Source organism: Chiroxiphia lanceolata, chromosome 3 (genome assembly GCF_009829145.1).
Source record: "Chiroxiphia lanceolata isolate bChiLan1 chromosome 3, bChiLan1.pri, whole genome shotgun sequence".
NCBI lineage: Eukaryota > Metazoa > Chordata > Aves > Passeriformes > Pipridae > Chiroxiphia > Chiroxiphia lanceolata.
Window position 1 is genome coordinate 15,838,212 of NC_045639.1, and position 22,523 is coordinate 15,860,734.

Consider the following 22,523-nt stretch of genomic DNA (forward strand, 5'->3'; position numbering starts at 1 on the left):
AGAGTGCTGTGCCCAGCTCTGGATTCCCCAACACAAGAAAGATACAGACCTGTTGGAGCGAGTCCTGAGGGGGCCACAGAGAAGATCAAAGGGCTGGAGCACCTCTCCTATGAGGACGGGCTGAGAGAACTGGGATTGTTCAGCCTGGAGGAGAAGGCTCCAGGGAGACCTTATAGTGCCTGCCAGTACCTAAAGAGGACTACAAGAAAGCTGGAGAAGGACTTTTTACAAAGGTATGGAGTTACAGGACAAGGAGAAATGACTTTAAACTGATAGAGGGTAGCTTAAGACTAGATATTAGGAAGAAATTCTTTACTGTGAGGGAGGTGAGATGCTGAAAGAGGTCGCCCAGAGAAGTTGTGGATGTCCCATCCCTGGAAGTGTTTAAGGGCAGGTTGGACTGGGCTTTAAGCAACCTGGTCTAGTGGAAGGTGTCCCTGTCCATGGCAGGGGGGGCTGGAACTACATGGTCTTTAAGGTCCCTTCCAACACAAACATGCTATGATTCTATGATTCTTTGACAATTTCTGGCTAAAGATGTTTCTGTCTAAAAATGAAAATGTAATGGAAACAAAATTTTGATAGAAATATACCAACATCAATTATACTTCTATCTTGAAGTTTTCATTTCATGGTGGAATTTCTGTTAGCAGGAAGAGGGATCAATACTCACCTCACCCCAAACACCACTACAATAGACAAATACCAGCTACAAGCCAGACAGAACAATGCTGGTACTCATGGGCTAGTGAGTGGTCTAGGCTGTGGGTGTACTATATGCACTAGGATATATTCCAGACTGTTCTGCAGGATAAAAGGGCCTGACAAAGACACACATCCAGTGCTTGGAAAAGCATTAGCTTTCTTACAAAGTAAAACACTTAAAGGTAAAAAAAGAACTAATGACAAAAAACTTTTTTGGTTTTTTTTATGTTTTTTTTATTAAGCTAGTTCTGTCAAAGCCTAAAGCAGTTTCTAGCTATAGAAAATAGCAAGATAAAAAGGTAGGATAAAATCTAAGATGTAGAAAAGGAGATAATCCAGCATCTGCTTAATGTAAAGTTTTTGAAAAGCCTATTCCACTCCTGGAAACAGAGCATTAGCCCAAGAAAGGTCTGATCTAACCTGTGCTCTCAATAGTTCTCAAAGCCAAATGTCAGCTTTCACATTTGGGTCAATTGCACATCAACACAATCCCACCACCTGCGTGGTTGGATCCATCACAAGATGTTTACAGCCTACAGAACGTAATACAGAAGGCTAAATGCCCTGCAAATTGCTGTATGCGTTTCTGATGGGATGCCATGTGGGAGATCTGTATACTATGTTCTAGAAATGAGAAAGGAAATGCCAAAATCATACAATATGCTGAGTTGGAAGGGACATATCAGAATCATTGAGTCCAACTCCTGGCCCTGCACAGGACACCCCAAGAATCGCCCCATGTGCCCAAGAGTGTTCGAATGCTTCTTGAGCTCAGACATCTTGGAGCTGTGATCACTTCCCTAGGGAGCCTGTTCCAGTGCTCAACTGCTCTCTAGGTGAGAGACCTTTCCCTGATATCCAGCCTAAACCTCCCCCAATTCAGCTTCATGCTGTTTCCTCAAGTCCCATCACTGGAAAGGAGGGATACCTAATTCAGCACATCTCCCCTGATTCAGTCAGGAGCAAGGAATGAATGAATTTTCAAACACCACTTGAGATTTGAAGAAACTGAGTGTAATTTAAGGACATGAAAGTTTTCAACACCAGCACTCAGCGCTGTGAAGATTCAACTTACGCTTAAGTAACACACTGAACTAGATAGAGGATAATGGTGAGTGAAGAGCTAAAGAATAAAAGGAGGGCTTTAGTTCTTTACAACTTTACATCTGCACCACAGGTATCTTTCCAGAACAGGCCTTTCCTGACATTTGTCCTTCTCAGTGAAACCTGGTTTGATCTTGCAATTATATTAACAACTTCTGAGAGAGATGAGCACTGATAGCTGTTATAATGAGTGGAAATTCAGGTTAATCTTACAATCTTTATAGCAGCAGACATTACTCTCAGAATGTTTAGGATTAGGTCCTTAATTTTAGTTACTAATTTTTTTTTCTTATTCCAAAAGGGAAGAAAAAGCCTCCCTGTGCCAGGAGAAATAGTACAAAAGGGAACAACAGGGACACAGGGCTAGTCAGCAGTCTCCAGTCTGGCCGAACCCTCCCTATGCTGTAAAACTGCAAGGCAGCAGCAGAGGTTATGAGCAGTGCTGGGCAGGGCACATCCCAGCAGGTCAAGTGAATGTTTTCAAAATAGGAAAATATTCTATCCATGTTACACGCTGACTCGTGCTGGCAACCTGTATTCAGACTCGGCAAGAGTCCACTACCACCACCACTGAGAGTTTGTTGACAGGATTATACTCACTATAGCAAGATAGACAAATGACAATAATAACAAAATATGAAGTTGTCACAGGTGTGTCTTCCAGCCTCTTCTAGTCTGTATGAAGGCACAAAGCCCCTCCAGTCTCAGTGGTGCTGGTGGTGTAGAATACTACACTCTCTCTCTTGGAATCAAACATTATGGAATCTCTCTAAATATCATGCTTTGCCCAACATTCCGAATTAGAGCAGGTTTCACTTCACACAGACAAATGTCTCTGTTACTGTTTCCCAAGGAACTCTGGGATGATATTTAAGATATCATACCTGCTCTGGGCCACAGTTTAACCTAAACACTGAAGTGATTCCATCTGTTGCTCTATTTTATCAGACTAAAGCCATGAAAATCTCTCAATTACAAATTTGCCTTTAGCACTTAGAGAGCTGGAGGTTGGGATTCCAATTATGGCTGCATGATGAAGAAACAGTGCTCACAGAGGACAACAAAAAACCAACGCCTCCCCCAAAAATATCAGTTTAAATGATGTGGTGACAAAAATTCTTCAAGGGGCAGAGGAGAATTCAGCAGGACAACGGCTCAAAAATTAGGAAGTCTAACAACACCATACACAACTGTGACACAGGACTGCAGGGCTCTGAATACATTTGTGAACAGTCCCTTAACATTTCTTCTAATCAGCTATATGTAGGATAGCAGAAAGATGTCATTAAAAAACCTTATTATTTGATAAAGTCTTGCAGATTTTTACCTGTAAAATGTTGCTGAAGGGCAAAGCATTAAATTATATATGGCTAAACCATGTCATATATTAGCATAACTTCTTTGTCCCTCTGGTGGACTGTCTTTCTGCCTTAGGAATCTGCTCCCGCTATCTACCCCCATCTCCATGATAAAATCTGCTAACAGTCAGCATTCAGAGTATAAAATTGACATTTATTTGTCTGACTGTTGTTGCTTGAAGTTGATGTATTGAAATTTACTTCCTGAAATTTCAGTCAGAAGATAAAAATTGCAAGGGAGATCTGGGCACAATTTCCGATTTTGATTAAAAAAAAAAAATGAGGGGGTGACATTTAGTTGGTGAGATATTTCCACATATTTCTTTCACCAAACTTATGTGCCACACGTTGCCTTTGCTGAAACAGAAAGATTTAAAAAACTCCACAGATGCAGTCCCTGATTCTACCTATTTCAAAGCACACTAGGAAAGCAAAATCCATCTAAAACATGGTTGCACTTGTAGATGATGATTTAAGACTTGACTGAAAGACTACTGAACTCTGTGGACAGATTCTTAATCAAGAGGGTTTGAAATGGGCACTGCAAAGACCAGATGCTACCTTGCTGAAGACACACACCAGAAGATACCCATTCACCTAAACATTAAAAACCTCATGCTCCACTTAGTTGATGCTATGCACACCTGATGACATTCCTCCAGTTGCCAGCTCTTTGTTTTACACACATTGCTGTATCCAGCCTTACAGCAAGCACCCTTACTTAACAGGTTTTCAGCAGCCATTTGATCTTTTTAAATCAGTTTGTTTTGATTCAGATTGTACCTGCTCCACGTGGGTTTCCTGAAAATAATGTTATAAACACATTTACTACTATAAATTATCATGGAAGAGGAATGCTAAAAGAAACAGCAGAATATTCATAATAAGCCCACTTTGGTCTCCTGTGTTTCTTAGGAATCACGAACACCACAGGAGAAATCTCATTTCAAAACACCAGAACTATTGAAGGAAATAAAGGGGGAAATACAAAAAACTTTAATATAATTTTCTGAGCCAAGTTGCTTTATTTCTAGTCAGCTGAACACTGATAAGCATCTGTGTAACCTACTGTACTTGCATCATAGATTGGACAGTTTCCTCTACAAAATTACATAGTTTTGTCACAGTATGTCTTCAGTGCAGTGTCCGCATTCACGCCTGAGCTGCAAGATAACCTACCTCAGATGGGCAACTCCACGGTAACTCAACACTTCCATTACTCATTCTGCAACAGTGTTCACTCTCACCCTCCAGAACGTTTCAGGTTTGTATCTTTGACAGCATGTGGGACTGCAAGTAAATTGAGTGGCTCAGATCCTCTGCCAGGCAATTGTGAAGAGGAAAAAAACTCACTGTCATTTTGAGTACAGAGGCAGGATATCTGTGGGTGCCACTGTGACTTGCAAACTCAGGGGAAGAAAAGGGAAAATGAACTACTTTCATTTAATTAGAGAGCATTTCACTGGTTTGCTAGAACAATTTCTGGCTAGCAATAAAGTACTTTGGAAATCTCTTTCAACAAGAAGCATTTTGAAAATACACTCATAAGGCTATACTATAATATCACTAAGAAGTTAATGATACTGTTAACATGATTTTAATGTAAATATAAATGAAGAAACAGCATTGATGATATGGATTAGACATCCTACTGTCTTGATGCAACAGCATTAAGTACAAATGTGAGCAGTACATGAGATTAAAAATGCAAGCTTTATGCAGTGCTTCTTCAGAGCCTTCTCCAAGGCAGTTGTGTTCAGCATCCCATCCAGCCAGGCCACAACAAAGGTGAACAGGATAAGACACTGTTGTGTTTCCAGAAAGCAGTAATTATAACAGTTGAATTAAACCTATGTTAACTGCTTCTCTTGGTTTCTGCAAATATCAGCCTAGGTCTTCTCTAAGTTCAGAGTGATTTGTCAAAGTGTGCTTTCACCTGGTCTAATCTCAGGCCAGCCTGACAGTCTGCCAGACTGAAGGACCTGAAAATAAATGCCATTTCTTTCTTCCATCTTTTATGTAAGCTAATGCAGAAATTGGAAATAGTAGCCAGTTTCCCCTAGACTCAGTTTTCTGCTGCTTAATGGGGCAAAGAACTAGGAACTTTGGTGGCACACCCCTTCTGGAACAACTGTTGTCTCTAAGACTTTTCAATTTATATATCCAGAAACAAAAACTAAGAAAAATAATTTTTCTTTCTCTCAGTTTCACACATATTTGAAGCCAAATTCCAAAGTGCAAGTACATATCAGTCACTTCATTCAGAATTCAGAAACTGGAAACTGAGGTACTCAGTCACAGCCAACTACACACAGAAATGGAGGCTGTTTTTGGGGAGTATAAATGGTAGAAGAAGATGAAGTAGGAATAAGTCTTCCTCTAGAATGGAGGCTAGAGGAGGAAGGAGAAAAATCCACGTTCTAACAACACAGAAATAGCTTTCTGCTGGCAATTTGTTAATATAGAAACTCTGAGTCGTATTTTAAACTTTCTCCCAAATTGTTGTGAAGACAACTATGACTTCCTATGCAAGGTCATAACATTCGTTATAGGGTAAGAAGGTAATGAAAATAACCAGCTTTCCAAACACACACCATCCTGCTGGGTAGAGAGAGGGAACTGGATGAAAAAAAGCATTTAATTAATTCCAAATTTATAGGCATGGTGGGAAAAACACTATTCGCACTCAGCACAAATACTGTTATTTGATAGTATCTAACTTCTGCAAAATGAAGTCTGTAAATTCAGTGTGGGAGATGACCCCTTACTAGATATATTCAACAAGTCTCATTGCCACACTGTAAAATACCTTCTTCTGTTTAGGAACAGTGAAATGAGGAGACTCATATTCAGCCACTAACAGTGTAACCTGAATGAAGTGTAAGTTCATCAAGTATCCTATGGACAATGGACTCATCATTCTGTTAAAGTATTAACCTAAATTTATAGGGTAGAACTGATATAGCCAGATGCATAAAATCTTAATTGTGCTTAGAGAAGAAATACCAACTGTATCTTCCTTCCCTTGTCCTGTAATACGCACAATTCTCATTTGAAACAATAGCTGAATATGCAGTAATAATTTGTAATATGAAATACTGTTAATGTGTTTCCTCTGAGAGTTCCTTTTCCAGAACATGGAATAAACTATTTTTATTGCTCAAGTTTTCATTACAGAGATGCCATAGTACATATATCTTTGGTCTCCCATGTACAGCACGTGACAAGCTAATGACAAGGCTCTTTTCCTGCCTCCCCCCTAACCCTCGTTTTTCTCTATCATCAGTACACTAATATTTAGATAGATTTACTTTGGAACAAATAGTAAATGACTAGGAAGCTGCTTCAATTTCTCATTCTCATTCTGATTAATGAGCTGGAGGAACACTCCCTCCCTTCCTTCCCCTTCTGTGGTTGAAAACATATTGAACTTACGCCTCTTCTACACCATTAAAAAATAATTTTATATCTGCATTCCCTAAAAGATGGATGGGACTGGCATACCAGTGATGGCCTTTCCAAAAGGGAATAAGTATCCACAAAACTACCCTTTAGCAGTCATTCCAGGATGAAGGATGTACCAAGATATGGTATCACACTGTTGAAACGGCCAGCAAGAATTGGGAGCATTTGAACATGTGTAAGTGTGTACCTCTCTCTCTCTCACACGCAAATTACATGCACGAGCAATGACTAGCACAAAAACAAAAATCCCCTCATTCCGTATAAAGTCAGGCAAAAAGAAAGAGAGAAAAAACAGTAATTTTTTTAAGGAATGAGAGAAAAGCCCAGTTGCTGTATATATTATAATGCACATACGAGGGACTGACACAATGAGGAAGAAAACCAGGAACATCATATTCAGGAAAGAGTAAATATCAAACACCAAGTACTGACAGTGGCCCAGAAAAAAGATTAGAGAGGCTTCTGGGCAACACGATCTGTGAACAACAGATTTTCATGGTGTTTGATGTCCCTGGTTTTCAAATCAACACAGTGACCAAAAACATTGGCCTCATTGCCAACTTTTCTTCCTTACAAAGGCAACCTGTGGATCTTCAGTTCTGAATAACTATTCTGGTCAAAAAGGGTAACTGTATAAAAAGACAGTCAATAAAGGCTATGTCTTTGCCCCTCAAGAACATCCTGAACTTTCCAATAGGATGTTTAAAATACATTTCAGAAGTAAAAAGGCATCAAAATCCCTTTTACACCTAAATGCTGAAAAAACCCCACAACACCAAACAACTCTCCCTAGGGCTGTCACAGGCAACGAACAGAAAACAAAACACTTTCTGATGGATAATTGAGCAACAGCTGAGTAAAGAATGGCATTAACCTGCAGAATTTATTACAGTGGCTTGCTGTGCCAGTACTGAACAGTTACATTACAATGAATGCTGTTTGTAAAACAAACTCTATTATCAGTCAGCAGATAATAACTGAGCATGATCATGGCATAAATTATTACAGAAGACTACAAGCAGAAGTCATTAAGAAAAAGTCAATACTGGGAAAAAGCAGTTATATTGGTTCTAGAAAAAAAGCCCAAGTGGGTAAAAGGCAACAAATTTCAGATTTGAAATCTAGCAATTTGACAGACAGCTTCTTTTTCACTCAATAATTAATTAACTTTTCCTACACCAAGGGGATTTTTCTCTCACTCTTCAGTCTGAGAAAACATGGGACCCTTTGACTTTGCTATTACACTTCATTAAGTTCTAAACCTCAAACAATTTGTAAAGCAGCACTTTTTTTTTTTAATTTTTTAAGAAAAAAAAAAAGGATATTCACTTATCACCATGCTTTACTTTGCTTTATATAGGTGACCTGTAGTACCTGTCTGAGTCGATTCATGATTCAGGTGCATACTGCTGTATGGTTCTCTCACAGACAGACAATCAAATGCTATTATTCCTTGTGTAGAGTTTTCCCAACAGCACCGTGATGAGGCTTCTCAAGTCATGTCACTTCCATGGCATGCCACAGAGTGGCTGGAGCAGACGTGCTGTCTCATCAGAGGGATGAAAAACAATCCCCATGAAAAATGACAAACTTTGCTGCGCATGAACTCAGGCAGCAAAATGACACCCACTGCAATCCTGAACAGAGAGCTAAGAAGGCATTTGGGGTTAGTCCAAGAAACCAGTATTTCGTCTGCCTCACCCTAAGGGAAAACACAGTCAAAATTGAACTTTTCCCACAAAAAGTTCTGATTTCATGGAAGATACATTTTCTGGATAAAAGAAAAAAGGCAATTATCCTAAATTACTTCTGGCTTTTTAGTTGGATACAATGTGCTTCATTCCCACTTTTGTCCTTTTCATGATATCCCTGAGACGCCATTATATATTAGGGGTTTCAATCTGTCCAAATAGCAGTTTTCTCCCTGAGTGAAGCTCTGCTTCAAAAGAAAGGGAGAGCTCATTTCATTGACTTGCAAGATCTCTTTCAGAGCATAGGCAACTCGGAACACATTTTGTGTTCTGGAGCTAAAATGTAGTCTATCCATTGCAGCTAAGCCTGCAGCTCTATCAGGGATGGAAAACTAATAAGACATTCACTTGCTTAAGGGGAAAAAAAAAAAAGAGAGAAAGAAAAAACCCAACCAAAAATATACTCTTTAAGTTGACTGTGGAGGCAAACAAAAATAAAAAAAGCCATCAGGATTTTGCAACTTTAATTTCTCTGCTCATTGAAGCTTTCTACTTTAAGGCAATTAAAACCAGGCATCAAAGGCACACGAAATTGGGATTGGGTAGTGATTAATTTGAGAAAAAAAATGTTTACAATTCAGTTAGACGGACACAAATCAGATGTCCATGTCTCAGGAATATGGAGTATTAATGCAATGAGAAGAGTTGGGAGGGACATGGGGAAGAGAAGATGGAAAGAGTACGTGCAATGCCTGTCCCCTGAAGGATAGAAACATACCCAAGTCAAAGGCAAGCAGGACAGGAGCAAGAGATGAAAGGAGAGAGATAATGAGACCTATTTAAAGGGACTGGAAAGCCTGTTTTAGAAGAAAAGCCTGGAATACAAAACTAGAAGGGAAGAATACATGCCAAGTGCTGCTCATGATGAAGACTCAGGATACGGAGCTACAATAGTCCTAACCTCTAAACAATATTTTTTTTCCTCTTATCTTTGCCCCTACAGGTGTTTCTGCACTGCAACAAATGGAGAATCTAGATTTTGTGTGTATGCTGAAATGTAGTGAGTTAATGCCTGTTCCCCAGTGTTAGGCCACTCACCTGAGGTGGAAGAGATACACATTAACATCTCCACCGAGATCAATTCCTTTGACTCTTAAAACCCAGACATCAAGGTTATCTCTCTCCATTAAAACTCCACTCTTCTAGTAAAAAAATGCCATAAATGCAGGCCCACTCAGCCACATATCTCTTGAGTACCAACCTCACTTATGATCTGCTAGAATATCTCTTTAATAGTTGTCTGTGTCCACCTGTATTGTAGCACCTACTTCAGCAGGGTCTTAATGTTTGTAGAAGTCCTTCAGATCACTTGATGAAAGTGTTGCCAGAGTTCTATAGAATCACTTGCTTCATTTATATGTCCCTTTCTGTGAAAATTCATCTCAATGAGGCCAGTTTGCAAGCCTCTAAGCTGATGTTTTTGTCCCCTTGGCAGAGACTTTCCTACAGAACTGCACAAGGGAGGGAGTCCAGTGCTCACCTGGGGCTGCATTAGGCAGTACCAGACCTGGATCCAGAACACACGATGAAGAAACATACCCAAGTCAAAGGCAAGCAGGACAGGAGCAAGAGATGAAAGGAGAGAGATAATGAGACCTATTTAAAGGGACTGGAAAGCCTGTTTTAGAAGAAAAGCCTGGAATACAAAACTAGAAGGGAAGAATACATTGAGATAGAGGGAACAGGGGGAAAGTGAGCCCTGGGAATAAGCGAGAAGAGATAAAAGAGCTGAGGCGAAGATAGAAATTCTCTTATCCAAGACAACACCAATCTCTCAGTTTTTGACTTATTAAGAAAAGAAGTCAGTAAAATTATATAGAATTTTTTTACCCCTTCCATAATAGAATAGTGGTGGCAAGTAATAAGTGAAAAGAAAGCAAGATGTTCTTGGAAAAAAAAATATTGATAGTGGTCTGATTGTGAGTAAACATTGAAGTTGACAGTATCTTTCATTGCTTGAGAGGGGCTGTTTTACTAGACACTGTCAACTGTAACTGCCTTGATACTGGCAATCAAAATGCCGTATCTAAAACAGAAATAGTAAGAGCAGATAATGCCCTTTCAAACAGTCCAGATACATGCCTCAGCCTTGACCTGGAGAAATTGCCTAAAGGAATGAAAGGAGCCCAGGTTCCCTGACAACAGAAAAAAGGGAAATCAACTTGTGTCAGATGTTATCTAGAGACCTCTAAGAAATAAGCCTCTGAATAGCTCTTCTGGCATAAAATAATAACAAATTACAATCATCATGGTTTTGATATGGATCTGAATTGTCAGAAGCATTAGCCCACACTTCCCTAACCACAGCCTCCTGAAAGACAGGCATTTAGAAAGAAAAGGGGCAGAGATGCAAAAAACCAGTTGCTAGATTTGAGAACACATTTAAACTAAGACAATATCCAGATGGATCATCTCATGTTTTATTTCCTGGTGTGGCTGTACATTTAGCTAGGCACTCTTAGGATGCTTAGCATCCTAAAAATAATCAGGTCATCCATTGCACTTAATGAAGTGACAGCAATCTTCTAACTGCAATTATCTTAACATCTCTGAGCAACCACACTGCACAGGGAAACTTTCTACACTTTGGAATATTCTTCTGCTGAAGGAAATCAGATTATTTGGCTTTATTAAAAAGTATTTCAATGCAAATATTTTGACAAAATCTTCCCCTTAGTGTAATTTCATTCTGTTATAAGGGCATCATAATAACTGGCCATTGATCCGAATATGAGAGAAGTTGAGTTTGTCTCATTTATTCTACTGCATGTATTCCTTGCTAGATAAAGCAGAGTCATAAAATGTTCATTGCCTCGTGAAAGATTTAGACTTGTGCTGATCTTCTGCAGTCTTATCCTGATGTGAAGCTCACCAAGAATGGCAGACATGCCGCTGATTCAAGTCCCAGCTTAGAATAACTTTGCCTTGTCAAAAGGAACTTTATTATGTGCCTTTGTACCCTCAATCCATCAGCATGAATGGCACACCAAGTCAGGGATGATCAGGAAAAGCTCCAATTACACTCAGCAAACAAGCTTCACTGCTGCTATTCCCAATGGAAAATCTATTTAGTCAGCCTGATATAGGACACAGCAAACATCATAAGGTTATGGACTGATGTTTATAAAAAGCTGACAACTGTTCTTGGTGACCCAGAGAACTCAAATGTCTATAAAGAAAAACTAATGAACACAGACCTTGCAAAAAAAAACAGAAGGAAAAGGCCAGTACTTCCAGATGGGGAGGACTACTCATTTCTCTAGACTAGATACCAGTATGCTACTGTGCAAGCCATGAATGTTCATGGTTTCCAGTATATTGACGTGTTTTAAAAACAAGCAGTGCAGTGTGGGGAAAAGCCTTCTGCAGCAGTGCACCCGTCAAGGAACAATCTGATTCAAGCAGTGTATAAAGTAGATCTGACAAGGCTGTCTGAAACCTGTGCCTTTGCTGTTGGTGTCAACCCAAACCCCATGTTTTTGCCAGACTAGTCGCTAACAGTAATGGTTTCCCCCTGCCAGTACAAAAGAGAAAGTATTTTATTAAAGGAATATAATTTCTGCTGTACCAGATGTGTGTCACAGAACACAATAAAATTCAAAAGAAAACAAAGGTAGCTATTTGACAGAAAAATGCTTTCAGGCAGGAGCAGCACTATTTAACAAATATGGTTCCTGAGTTTTAAATTAAAAGCTCTGCAAAGTGCTTCACACTGGTGTCATACAGCACAGTCCACAGTGTATCCCTGTGGAAAGTTGTTCAGTGCTTTCCTTAATCACTAAAGAGAATTCCAAGCTGCCACCTCTGCCACTGCGGCAAGCATCCGAATCTAAATAATTTCTAAGCCTTCAATCAATTTCCCACGTGGGAATTTATTGATAATTAACTTCCAAATTTCTGTTGAATAAGTCTTTGATTTCTTTTTAATATGGAAAAGCAAATTCTAAGTTAGAGATAAATTTATCAGAGTTCTCTTTCTTCTTTCTTGAGTGGAAAACATCTGATTTACCAGCACTTGAGGACAACAGGCACCATTTTTGTGAGGCAGCAATACAGACAGTGTTCCTTAAAGTGAGGGTGCAAAAATGCCCTACTGGACTTGAACCCTGTGGTGTAAGTCATGGAACAGAACTGAGGGAATTTAGGCATGATAGCCAAGAACCTTACTTAGAATGCAGAATCAACTGTATTGCCACTGCACTAACACTTTTAGCAGCTGGATGGGTCAAGGACATTTTTTTTTAGGTCTTGCGAAGTTATCAGCACCTAGTAATAATTTCTTTCTGAAATTGAAGAGAGGAATATTACCTTGTAAATCTTCTGCAGTACTTCCTACAGCAGGGTAGATTTGCCTTGGATAAGAAGGATATTCTTAAGCATTAGCAAGGAAAGCCCCAAGGAAATTGCACGCTGTGACAAAACCATGCTCCAAAATGGGACAGCCGCAGAGGAGGTTGCACAAAACTCAGAAGGATTTTAAGGTCAAAAATAAATAGGAGATACAGAAAGCAATTATACCGCAGGCTTGTTATAAAACTTTGCCAACAGCAGAATGACAGAGAGCTTAGCTTGAGGGGAGTGGAAAAATAACTAGAAACAAGGCTGGCAATATTAATTGCCTAGTCTCTGGAAACAAATGTTGCAAGCATTTGGCTGTAGAAAGGCATACTTGGAGGTAGGAAAGCATTCTAAAGAGACTGTTGCAATTCCATATAGCAGAAAGGACACCTAAACGAAGAAAAGAAAGATGACAAAATGAAGTGTTTGCACATGCTTGGAATGACAAAGTTAGGTGGTGTGTATATGTGTGGCAGGTGATTTGCTTGTTCAGGTTCTGAACTGAATTCATCCTGGCACGCCCGTGCTGATAGAAGTGCAACGTGTACCAGCATCAAGATGGGGCTGTGAAGATTAGTTTGGGATGACTTTTAAAAATTGAAGTAGAAGCCTTCGTGTAGAGAAGAAAACACATGATCTATGAAACAAGGGAAACAAGTTAAAGTAAGGAGAGAATGGGGGCAAAAAAGCCAACCCATACTCTGGAAAGTGAGAACAGAATAATAACTAGAGAAGAAGAGCCTGCAAATAATTCTGGAGGACACAAGGTATAAAAGCTTAAGATGAAAGACTTTTGTACCCAGGATTTGGACAGTATAAAAGTCAGATTACGTTTCTCAGAGTGGCCTGAAGAAATTGTTTCAACCCTGTAATAAATACATTTTTATTAAGGAAACTTTAGTTTCAACAGAACAAATATCCAAAGCAGGTGGATTAAGAGTGCCTCAACTCTGTTATTGTGGTCAGTTTGGCATTATTTCTACAGAGTCAGATGCACCAGTCTCTGGTGTTCCAGAAACAGAAGTAGCTCCCAGAGCCCAAGGAGGTCACCAAGAGGTGCTATGATTATTTGGGAAGCCACAAGGATCCTTGTGCCAAGGCACACTGGGCATCCACCTCACCACCCACAGCCCTCCTCCACTATACTATGTTCAGCACCATGTTAAAAGCAGTAGAAAAGGCTACTCCAGTAAGTAAAAACTGAACTCTTAGCCTGCAAAATAACTTTTAATTTTTTTTTGTTGTTTTCCATTCTCTGGACACCAAGTAATTGGCTTCTGTAGTAAGGAAAATTTTCATATTTGGCAAAAACTTTCCTCATTTGCAAATTTTATTTCAACTTGAAAAGACTTTTCCCCCTGTGCCCTTTTTTATTGTTGTAACTGGAAGAAGACTACACAACTTTGTCCTTCCTGTTTGCATTTGATTCTGGCAGACATCACTAAAATGCAGCACTGCCACCTAATAACTGTCTGATAATATATATTACAAGAAAAGAAAGAGCAATTTTTCCCCACAATGCCCAAAATGATTTTCAATCAGTTCGATTGGGATTGTAATCAACTGCTTAAGAAAAAAAAAAAGTAGTTGCAATTACTCATTACTGAAGTCAGTTGGCTTTAGTTGGTCCAAGAGATCATACAATATTGTTCCTTCCCAATATGATCCACCACAGTAGTGAATGGCACTCAAAATTCAGTTTCTGGTAATATTAATATATAATTTTTGTCATAAAAACTTTGCTTCCATATAAATGTCTGTAAGAAGAAATAAGCTGCTACAGTTCAATCTCAACTGACAACACAGTAAACTTTCCTGGAGCAGTCTGAAGCTACTGCTTTGTTCTACTTGAGTTTACAATGGAAATCTAAGGTATGCTTTAAAGCAAACCAATACTGCAAAAAAAATCTACAGAAAGGACCCATGTTTATCTCAAGTAATAATATAGCACTTCACCAGCAGCAAAACCACTAAGACATTTAAAACAGAAGTGCACAGACATTTACTTCACTCTAGTGCTCAAGTGGAATGGGAAAACAGTCTTTCCACATCTGCAGACATTTGTATATCAGGTTCATACTGTTTCATAAAGCTTTGAAGTGCTCCATTTCACCTTATACATTCTGAATGGTTTTAATTTAAATCTCCCAAACAGTATGAGATTCTACAAGACCAAGTGTTGGGTCCTACACTTTGGCCACAACAACCCCAGGCAGCGCCACAGGCTGGGGGAAGAGTGGCTGGAATGTGGCCCAGCAGGAAAGGACCTGGGGGTGCTGATCAACAGTGGCTGAACACGAGCCAGCAGTGTGTCCAGGTGGCCAAGAAGGCCAATGGCATCCTGGCTCATATCAGCAATAGTGTGGCCAGCAGGATTAGGGAAGTGATTGTCCCCTTGTACTTGGCACTGGTGAGGCCACACCTCCAGTGCTGTGTCCAGTTCTGGACCCCTCACTACAGGAAAGATATTGAGGTGCTGGAGCGAGGCCAGGGATGGCCAACAGAGCTGATGAAGGGTCTGGAGAGTAAGTCTATGAGGAGCAGCTGAGGGAGCTGGGGGTGTTTAGCCTTGAGAAGGGGAGGCTCAGGGGGGTTCTTATCACTCCCTATGTCTACCTTAAAGGAGGTTGTAGCCAGGTGGGGATCCGCCTCTTCTCCTGGATAACTAGTGACAGGATGAGAGGACACGGCCTCAAGCTGCACCAAGTGAGGTTTAGGTTGGACATTAGGAGGAATTTCTTCACAGAAAGTGTGATTAGGCGTTTGAATGGACTGCCCAGAGAGGTGGTGGAGTCACTTCTCAGAGGTGTTTGAGAAAAGACTGGACATGGCACTTAGTGCTATAATCTAGTTGACAAGGTGGTTGGTCATTGGTTGGACTCGATCTTTTCCAACCTAATTGATCCTGTGATTCTAGTGTGAACTGAAAACAAAATAGCAATGAGCTCCTCAAGGTGCCATGATCAAGAGAGTCAAAGCTTTCTTCCGGTCTAGACTTGAGATACTGAAAGGACCAAGGGTTTGTTAGGTGGAGCTGAAAAAATTTTTTCTAGTACAAGCATGTGCTATGAAAGGGACTGAGTCTTCATGGGTATCGAGTACAGTATCATTTGAAAAGAGAAGGGTGAAAAGAGACACCAATTTTTGCTTTGCTTTTCCTTCCCCTCTTTTTTCTTTCTTTGCACTTAATTGCCCTGACTGCAAGGGACTAAAAGTTGGCTAGTGGATAGTAGCACAGGAAAAGTTTAAGTGCTAACTTTCTGTCTAGAACAACTGAAGTTTCCTCTCTAAAATTAAGGATTAGTGGTACCTGGCCACCAAGGTCAGAGAGCTTAGTTTTTAACGAATCCATAAATCCAAATTATTTTCCTGGATTACCTAAATTTCTCAAACACATAATTTAGGCTGAATCACTTCAGCTCCTGATGCAGAGTTCTCTGCAAAAAAACTGCACTGTAAATTTTGAGACATATTTTGATGTGTAAAAATTACTATAAACACTCCAAATACACACGATTTATTCTCATTCTTTTTAAGTCTTAGTTCAGGCATTTGCACAACAAAGACTTGAATTTAGTAAAGTTTTTCAAGGAGAAGGAATAAAACCCACAACCCACTCTCCTCGCAATAAAAGTCAGGCAAATTCATACTACCACTAATCTGAGAATGGTATTTTTAAGGTTAAAGGGTTCCAGGAAAGTAAATTCCTTCTACTAAGGCCATGGTATCTGAGCCAGGTTACTGAAACTATTGGACAGAAAGAAAGAAAAAAAAAACACAACCCAAACCAGAAATGGAACAACACTAGAACCAGAAATAACCTTCAGATTTCAAGCCCCAAGGTCAAATGTGACAGTTGCTAGTGATTCCTTCATGTATTTTTCTTGACATCTATCAATGCAATCAATCTCAAGTGAAGCTGCAGATGCCAGAAGGGGAATAGCCTATCATGATTTGTAGTAACCTTTAAAACCAGGCAAACTTTCTCTGTTGGAAGTGCTCTGTGCACAAACACACATGCACCTACTAAAGTACTGGCTATATGAAGTAATAGTATTTTATGGCTTCCTTGTTCAGTCACACATGTTCAGATTTCAAGTTTTATTTTAGAAACACCTTAAACTTCACATATTTACACAAAAGTCTTCAGATGAATCTCAAGTTTGGTTAAAGCTCTAGAATAAGTCTAAAGGTCCTACTCACAGTTCAAAAATCACATATGGCTTGCAAAGTCAATTTATGTCATTCGCTGAAGTCAAAAGATGTTCAGTATCATCAATTCTCTGCAGGGATTCTACAATCCACATCCCCTAAGTGTGGGGTGACAGAACAGATCATGTTGATGTGTTAGTGCCACAGCCTCAACCTCCCTTTACCTCTGAAGTGTTGCAAGGATTTGTAGGAAGAGACAAAGTCCCACTGACATATGGCAATTACAATCTAAGAACATACAGAAAAATACCTCAGAGAAACTACCCTGCTCTGTCCTATAGAGAAAATGCATCAGCACAACAAAGATGCAGTGTGCCCAGCTGATGCAGGGAACGTGGGACAGATGTTAGAAGTGAACTTAATCCAGTAGTTCAACTCTTACCTTTTGAATCTACACCTAAAAAGGCTGATATTCTGATATTCCCTCTGAAGTAGCTAATCCAAGGATCTTCCCCACTTCCCATGTTCAGGGAGGCCTCAGAGTCCTTCAGTCATTTGAACAGTATCAACATCCACTCGCTACATTACTTTTTGGGGCAAGAACACCATTATGGGATTACTGATGAGGGAGGTCTACGTTAAAAGACCAAATTGGAGATATGGTGTCATTAGCTATGTTCTTAAATAAAGTTTGGTTTGAAATATAGTATATAATACTGCAACTCACCATTAACAGTGCAAGTAAAGATGTAAAATAATAGTGGTAATTAAAATGAACCATGATATTTTTGTCCTTGCCCAACTCTTCTTTCTCCAAAATACAATAATCAAAAGAAATAAAAATCAATCCTTTATTACAAACTCTGACCTTGTTGGCAAGTTTTCCTTTGTGTTTTCTCCACTCTACTAAGCACATTTACAATCTTACTTGCTTTATAATTATAAATTTAACACATGGGAAAGCAAATGAGAGGTGAAATGAAATCAGTGGCCACAGTGACAGTCTGACAAGCACCCAGAAGTGAAAATTCAAATTGTGGAAGCAACTCTGCTTTGCCAAATAACCAATATGCTACATAAACATACTTGCTGCCTCCTCACCTCCAGAAACAGACAATAGGAAATCCATTAAATAGCAACAAGAAAGGATTGTATACAGCACCATGGGAGCAGAAAAACAGCAAAAAACAGTACCCACATCTAGAGGTATTTGAGATAAATCAGAGAGTGCTGTGCTCCATGGCAGGAATTATAACAACTCTTGCCATTACAAAGGATCAATAGCACTGCACTGGTTCTCTCCCTGTATCATCTGCAGGTGCTTGCAAAACCCAATAGAATTGCAAAAGATGTCAGAAAAACTAACCATATCAAAAACACATCCACAGAGTCAGATAATCTAGAAACACTATCATGCAACAAATCTCATTCTAACAGAACACAGCAATGTGTTGTTCCCCATAGAGGAGTGCTACTGATTGCTTAGGAACTAATTTAAAGAAGGTTTAACCAAAGGTGTTCCAGACCCACACATAAATGTGGAATAAGATCTACCTGCTTGTTAAAAAAAAACAAGGACATAGTTACCTTCTGAGTGATAAGGATAGTGCAAATATATTATGTGTAACAGTTATGATTGTATTTGGCAAACTTTTTGTATAACACAAAACAAGTATCCCTTTGCCAGCCTCTGGCGTTTTTCATCACTCAGGAACCATTTGCAGCCATCACTTCTGCCATACTCTTCCTGGGGTCTGTCCTATCTGCCCCACCCTACTGCAATGTGATGCATCTTCAATTAGGCAGCTTTCTTCCTGCATGCAATAGATCAGCTGCATTGAAATATATCAAGTAAGAAAGTAAAACAAATAAGTGTCTTCCACACATCAATTTCTGTAATGACTCTGGCTCATTAAGGAACTGGTACAACTCTAGTCCACAGGCTCGTGCTATTTTTCTTTAGAAAATGAGACAGAGAGGAACAAACAAAACCCCACTAGTTTTGCTTTGAGTCTTTATGCATAATCACACCTGATAATTTATACACAAAGATAACACCGATGAACTCTGGTAACAAATAAATACTGGGTGCTATGCTGTCTCTACCTAGTACAATTTCACAGCTTTACATATATTCTACTTAAAATCAGCTTCAAGTGCTGTCAACCAAAACATTTGCTTGCCTGGTTTCACCCTGAATGAAACAGTAACACCTGACAGCATCTACTTTTTTCTCTTGTAAATGTAGGTGAACTGTGAAGACCTTGTAAGATCTTAATATATGTAATTCAGGCTATGGAGATTAAAAAGAATGAAAAAGAGGGAAAAAAAAGTGTAAAGAAGATATTGACGCTGTGCATAGCTCAAGATATGACAAAATCCACCCTGGAATTAACTTATTGCTTTATCATCCTTCAGGTGCATTTGTTTCAATAAAACATATCCTCCTTCTACGACTTTAAGTCATATCATGGACTCACTACTGCAGATGCCAGTTGCTGGGAACTACACACACTTTACACCTCTTGTTTGCAAAACAATATATGAAGCATATGGAATCAAAAAAGTGTCACCTGTGAAACTTTAAAGTGCTTTTATTTCTAGTGCAGGCTCATTGAGGAATTCAATTACCTTGTGCCTAGAGCTAAAATCCTTATAAAATTTTAGAAACTATCTGGTTATAGCATGGTCAAAGAATTCATTATAAAAAAATACAATTGTTTGCAATTTCCAAGACAAAGTAAAATATCAAACAGAACGGATTTCCACTGTAGGACTGCTAGTTCTTTTAAGAACTTTATAGAATTATTCTTGACTTTTGATCAGCTATTCTGAATTCCTATTTAAAGAAAAGAAGATTTTTACAAAAGCGAGACTGATGTGTTGTGTTATCAAAGCTGGAATAATGAATATTATCCCTTCAAACAAAGGGCAGAAGAGCACTCAAATTCTAGAACGAAGATTCAGGGCAAATGGTGACAAATTGCCACCCTATCATCTGTGTCTGTAGTCTGTGGGTAGTTAATTAACTATCCCCATATGGTATTTACATGGGCATAGCATCAGAGTTTTTCTGCCTTGTGAACGGGGGGAAGAACTACTGCCTCTCACAATGAAGGGATAGGCCCTGAGGAGGGGGAAAAAAATGGACCAGCCAGTTGCTCCAACTGCAAAGTTTTACAGCAAGGGAATACAAAGGAGCCAGACATGCAAAACCACGAAAGCCACAGGCACATCCTTACCACCCTATACACCTCAGTGATGCTGCTGGGGAGCAAGCTGCACTTCTGGCAAGCATATGGGACAGCCAAGCTATAACCAAAACCACCTTCTGTAAAAGTACCAACGCTCTTTCCTGTAGTGACAATCTCCATCTGCAACACCCAGCTGAGGAGTCCGTGTCATCTCCAGCAGATGGCAAAGGTAGGAATTTGTTATTGTACTTAGAGTGATCTTTCCCTTCCTTTCAAGGCTCCTTATATTTGACACTTGCCTGTGCTCCTGGTGAGTTCTGCCCACCCACGGATCCGAGCTGGAGCTCCTCCACATAGCAGACCAAAGCATTTGGCACACAGCAATATTCCCCGCGAGTGCCAAGGAACAGTGGCAGTGCCAACACAGGAGGCACTTTGCACAAAGCATGTTTATTAGCTGTGACATAGAGCACAGCATTTGCAAAGAGCTAAGGAAGAAGACAGCTGCTGCAGCTCCTCTAATTGCCTCTCCCCAGACATCAACAGCAATTTACAATTTGGATGATGTTGCTGGAACTAAGTATGATCTAGATCCACACACAAGCTCTCCTCCTCACTTTTATAGGCCATGTGTTATATGAGAATTACAACTATTCAAACTGTTTCTATGAGTTAGGTTATCTCCTGCAAGGTTTTTTATTGCACATTCTCCTTTTGCTACTGGAAAATACAGAATTTGCTGTAGACAGTAATCAGATAATCACATCTTGTTACGAGCACAAGCCAGCAAGACTTGCTATTCGAGACTCTCTAATCTATCAGATCAGAACAAAGAAAATTTGAGATGTTTGCTAAAAATTATGCTTCTTAACACATTTCACAACAAAGGTAAAAAATAAAAATAAAAATAAATCAGTATTTAGAGCAGGTAGGGCATTAGCCTCACATATATCCAAATTAAATTCTCAGTTACTCTACTACCACGGCATCTTGAAATATTTACTGTGTTCAGCTCCCGCTGTTCTGCTGCTAGCAAAAATTTAAAAGAATACACAGGAAGTCTGACAAATTAAAACATCATCAAGATTAATTGCACAAAAAGGATAAAACATTTCAAACAGTTGCACCCTTGAAAGATCAAAAGCTTTGCTCCTCTGCCAGTAGTTCTGAACTGCTTTATTGACAAAAAACACAAATGCAAAGCAAAACTGAAAACGTATGCAGACACGTGAAACTGCAAAGACTCAGTATATATTCTAAGCCAAACAGTTTACATGGGTAAAGAATTAGTAAAAAGAAATCAGACAGAGTGAATTAGACAGAAAAGCTTTAAATTTAGGATGAGTATCCAAACTATATCTGCACCTCCAAGCACAGAGAATAAATGTGATGTCCACTTAGAGACTCAGTTGCATGGATCCAGAAGTTTGCTGATGCTTTGTGTAATAAAATAAGCATCAATCTCCAGCTTCTATGATATTTTAGACCCATGGAAGACAAACATCTACTGTCTGTGGTGTCCTGCTCCCCTTAGATGTGCAACATGCATTTTGTGACTATACTGCACAGTAGAGTGATTTTTCTCAATTCCAGCTGTGAGTCAAATGAGAGGATGAGACTTACCCATGTTTCTCTGGACTCTTCACTGATAAGATTTCACTGCTGTTTTCATCAATGGGATGGACACGAGCAATATATTCTCCACTCTCCTGGTAAAACTTATACACAGCCACTTGAACTACACATTGATCACTGCTGCTTCTCAGCCAAGGGCTCAGGATGATGGGGCTCGGCCTCTCCGATGCGTTGAGAAAAAGAAATGAACCTAGAACAGAGAAGGCAACAAGAAAGCTTTGAAAACAAATAAATAAAGAATAAACCAAAAGCAAAACCCATCCAGGGTGCAGATGGATAGTTGTAATTTTCATGCCACAGCTCATTCTGCACCTCTTCCATACCTCACAGGCAAAGATGATATTTGCCAATTAGTTTGGAAAGTTTGCCCATTTTATATTAAGCCTTTTAAGACTGAGACAACATTTCAACTCACCTTTGAATGGCCCAGAACAAATATTACTTTTACATTTAACGCCCAGAAAAAAAAGCCCAGGTAGATAATGAATGAGTTTTAGGTTTAGATTTTTGTCTGTAACCTCTCAGGTCTGGTCCAGACCCAAACATATTAGCCTTGGTTCAGTGGCATCCTGATTTGACTGCTCTGATAGATAGATAGATAATTATTTACATCTATTTCTCTCCTCTAAATAAAGAACACAAATTCAATACCTTTACTTTTGCTCTTCTATAAATAGAAGAGTGCACCATTTTAAAGTCTAATATTATAGATTCAGGATAAAGGCCTGACATAGTTTCCTTTCTTCAGCAATTCATTCTAATGTATTAATTTTATATGCAGCTAATTCACATTAAACATTTCATTATTATCCAGTACATTG

General features: G+C 39.3%; 1 protein-coding gene across 1 annotated transcript in view; it reads right to left on the reverse strand.

Moving 5' to 3' along the window:
• Nucleotides 1-22,523, reverse strand: part of ALK (ALK receptor tyrosine kinase) — a 310,706-nt gene that overhangs the window by 143,121 nt on the left and 145,062 nt on the right. The window contains exon 4 of the mRNA XM_032684037.1: nt 21,691-21,892. Within this exon, the coding sequence (XP_032539928.1) occupies nt 21,691-21,892 (202 nt within the window). The remainder of the gene's footprint in view (nt 1-21,690; nt 21,893-22,523) is intronic.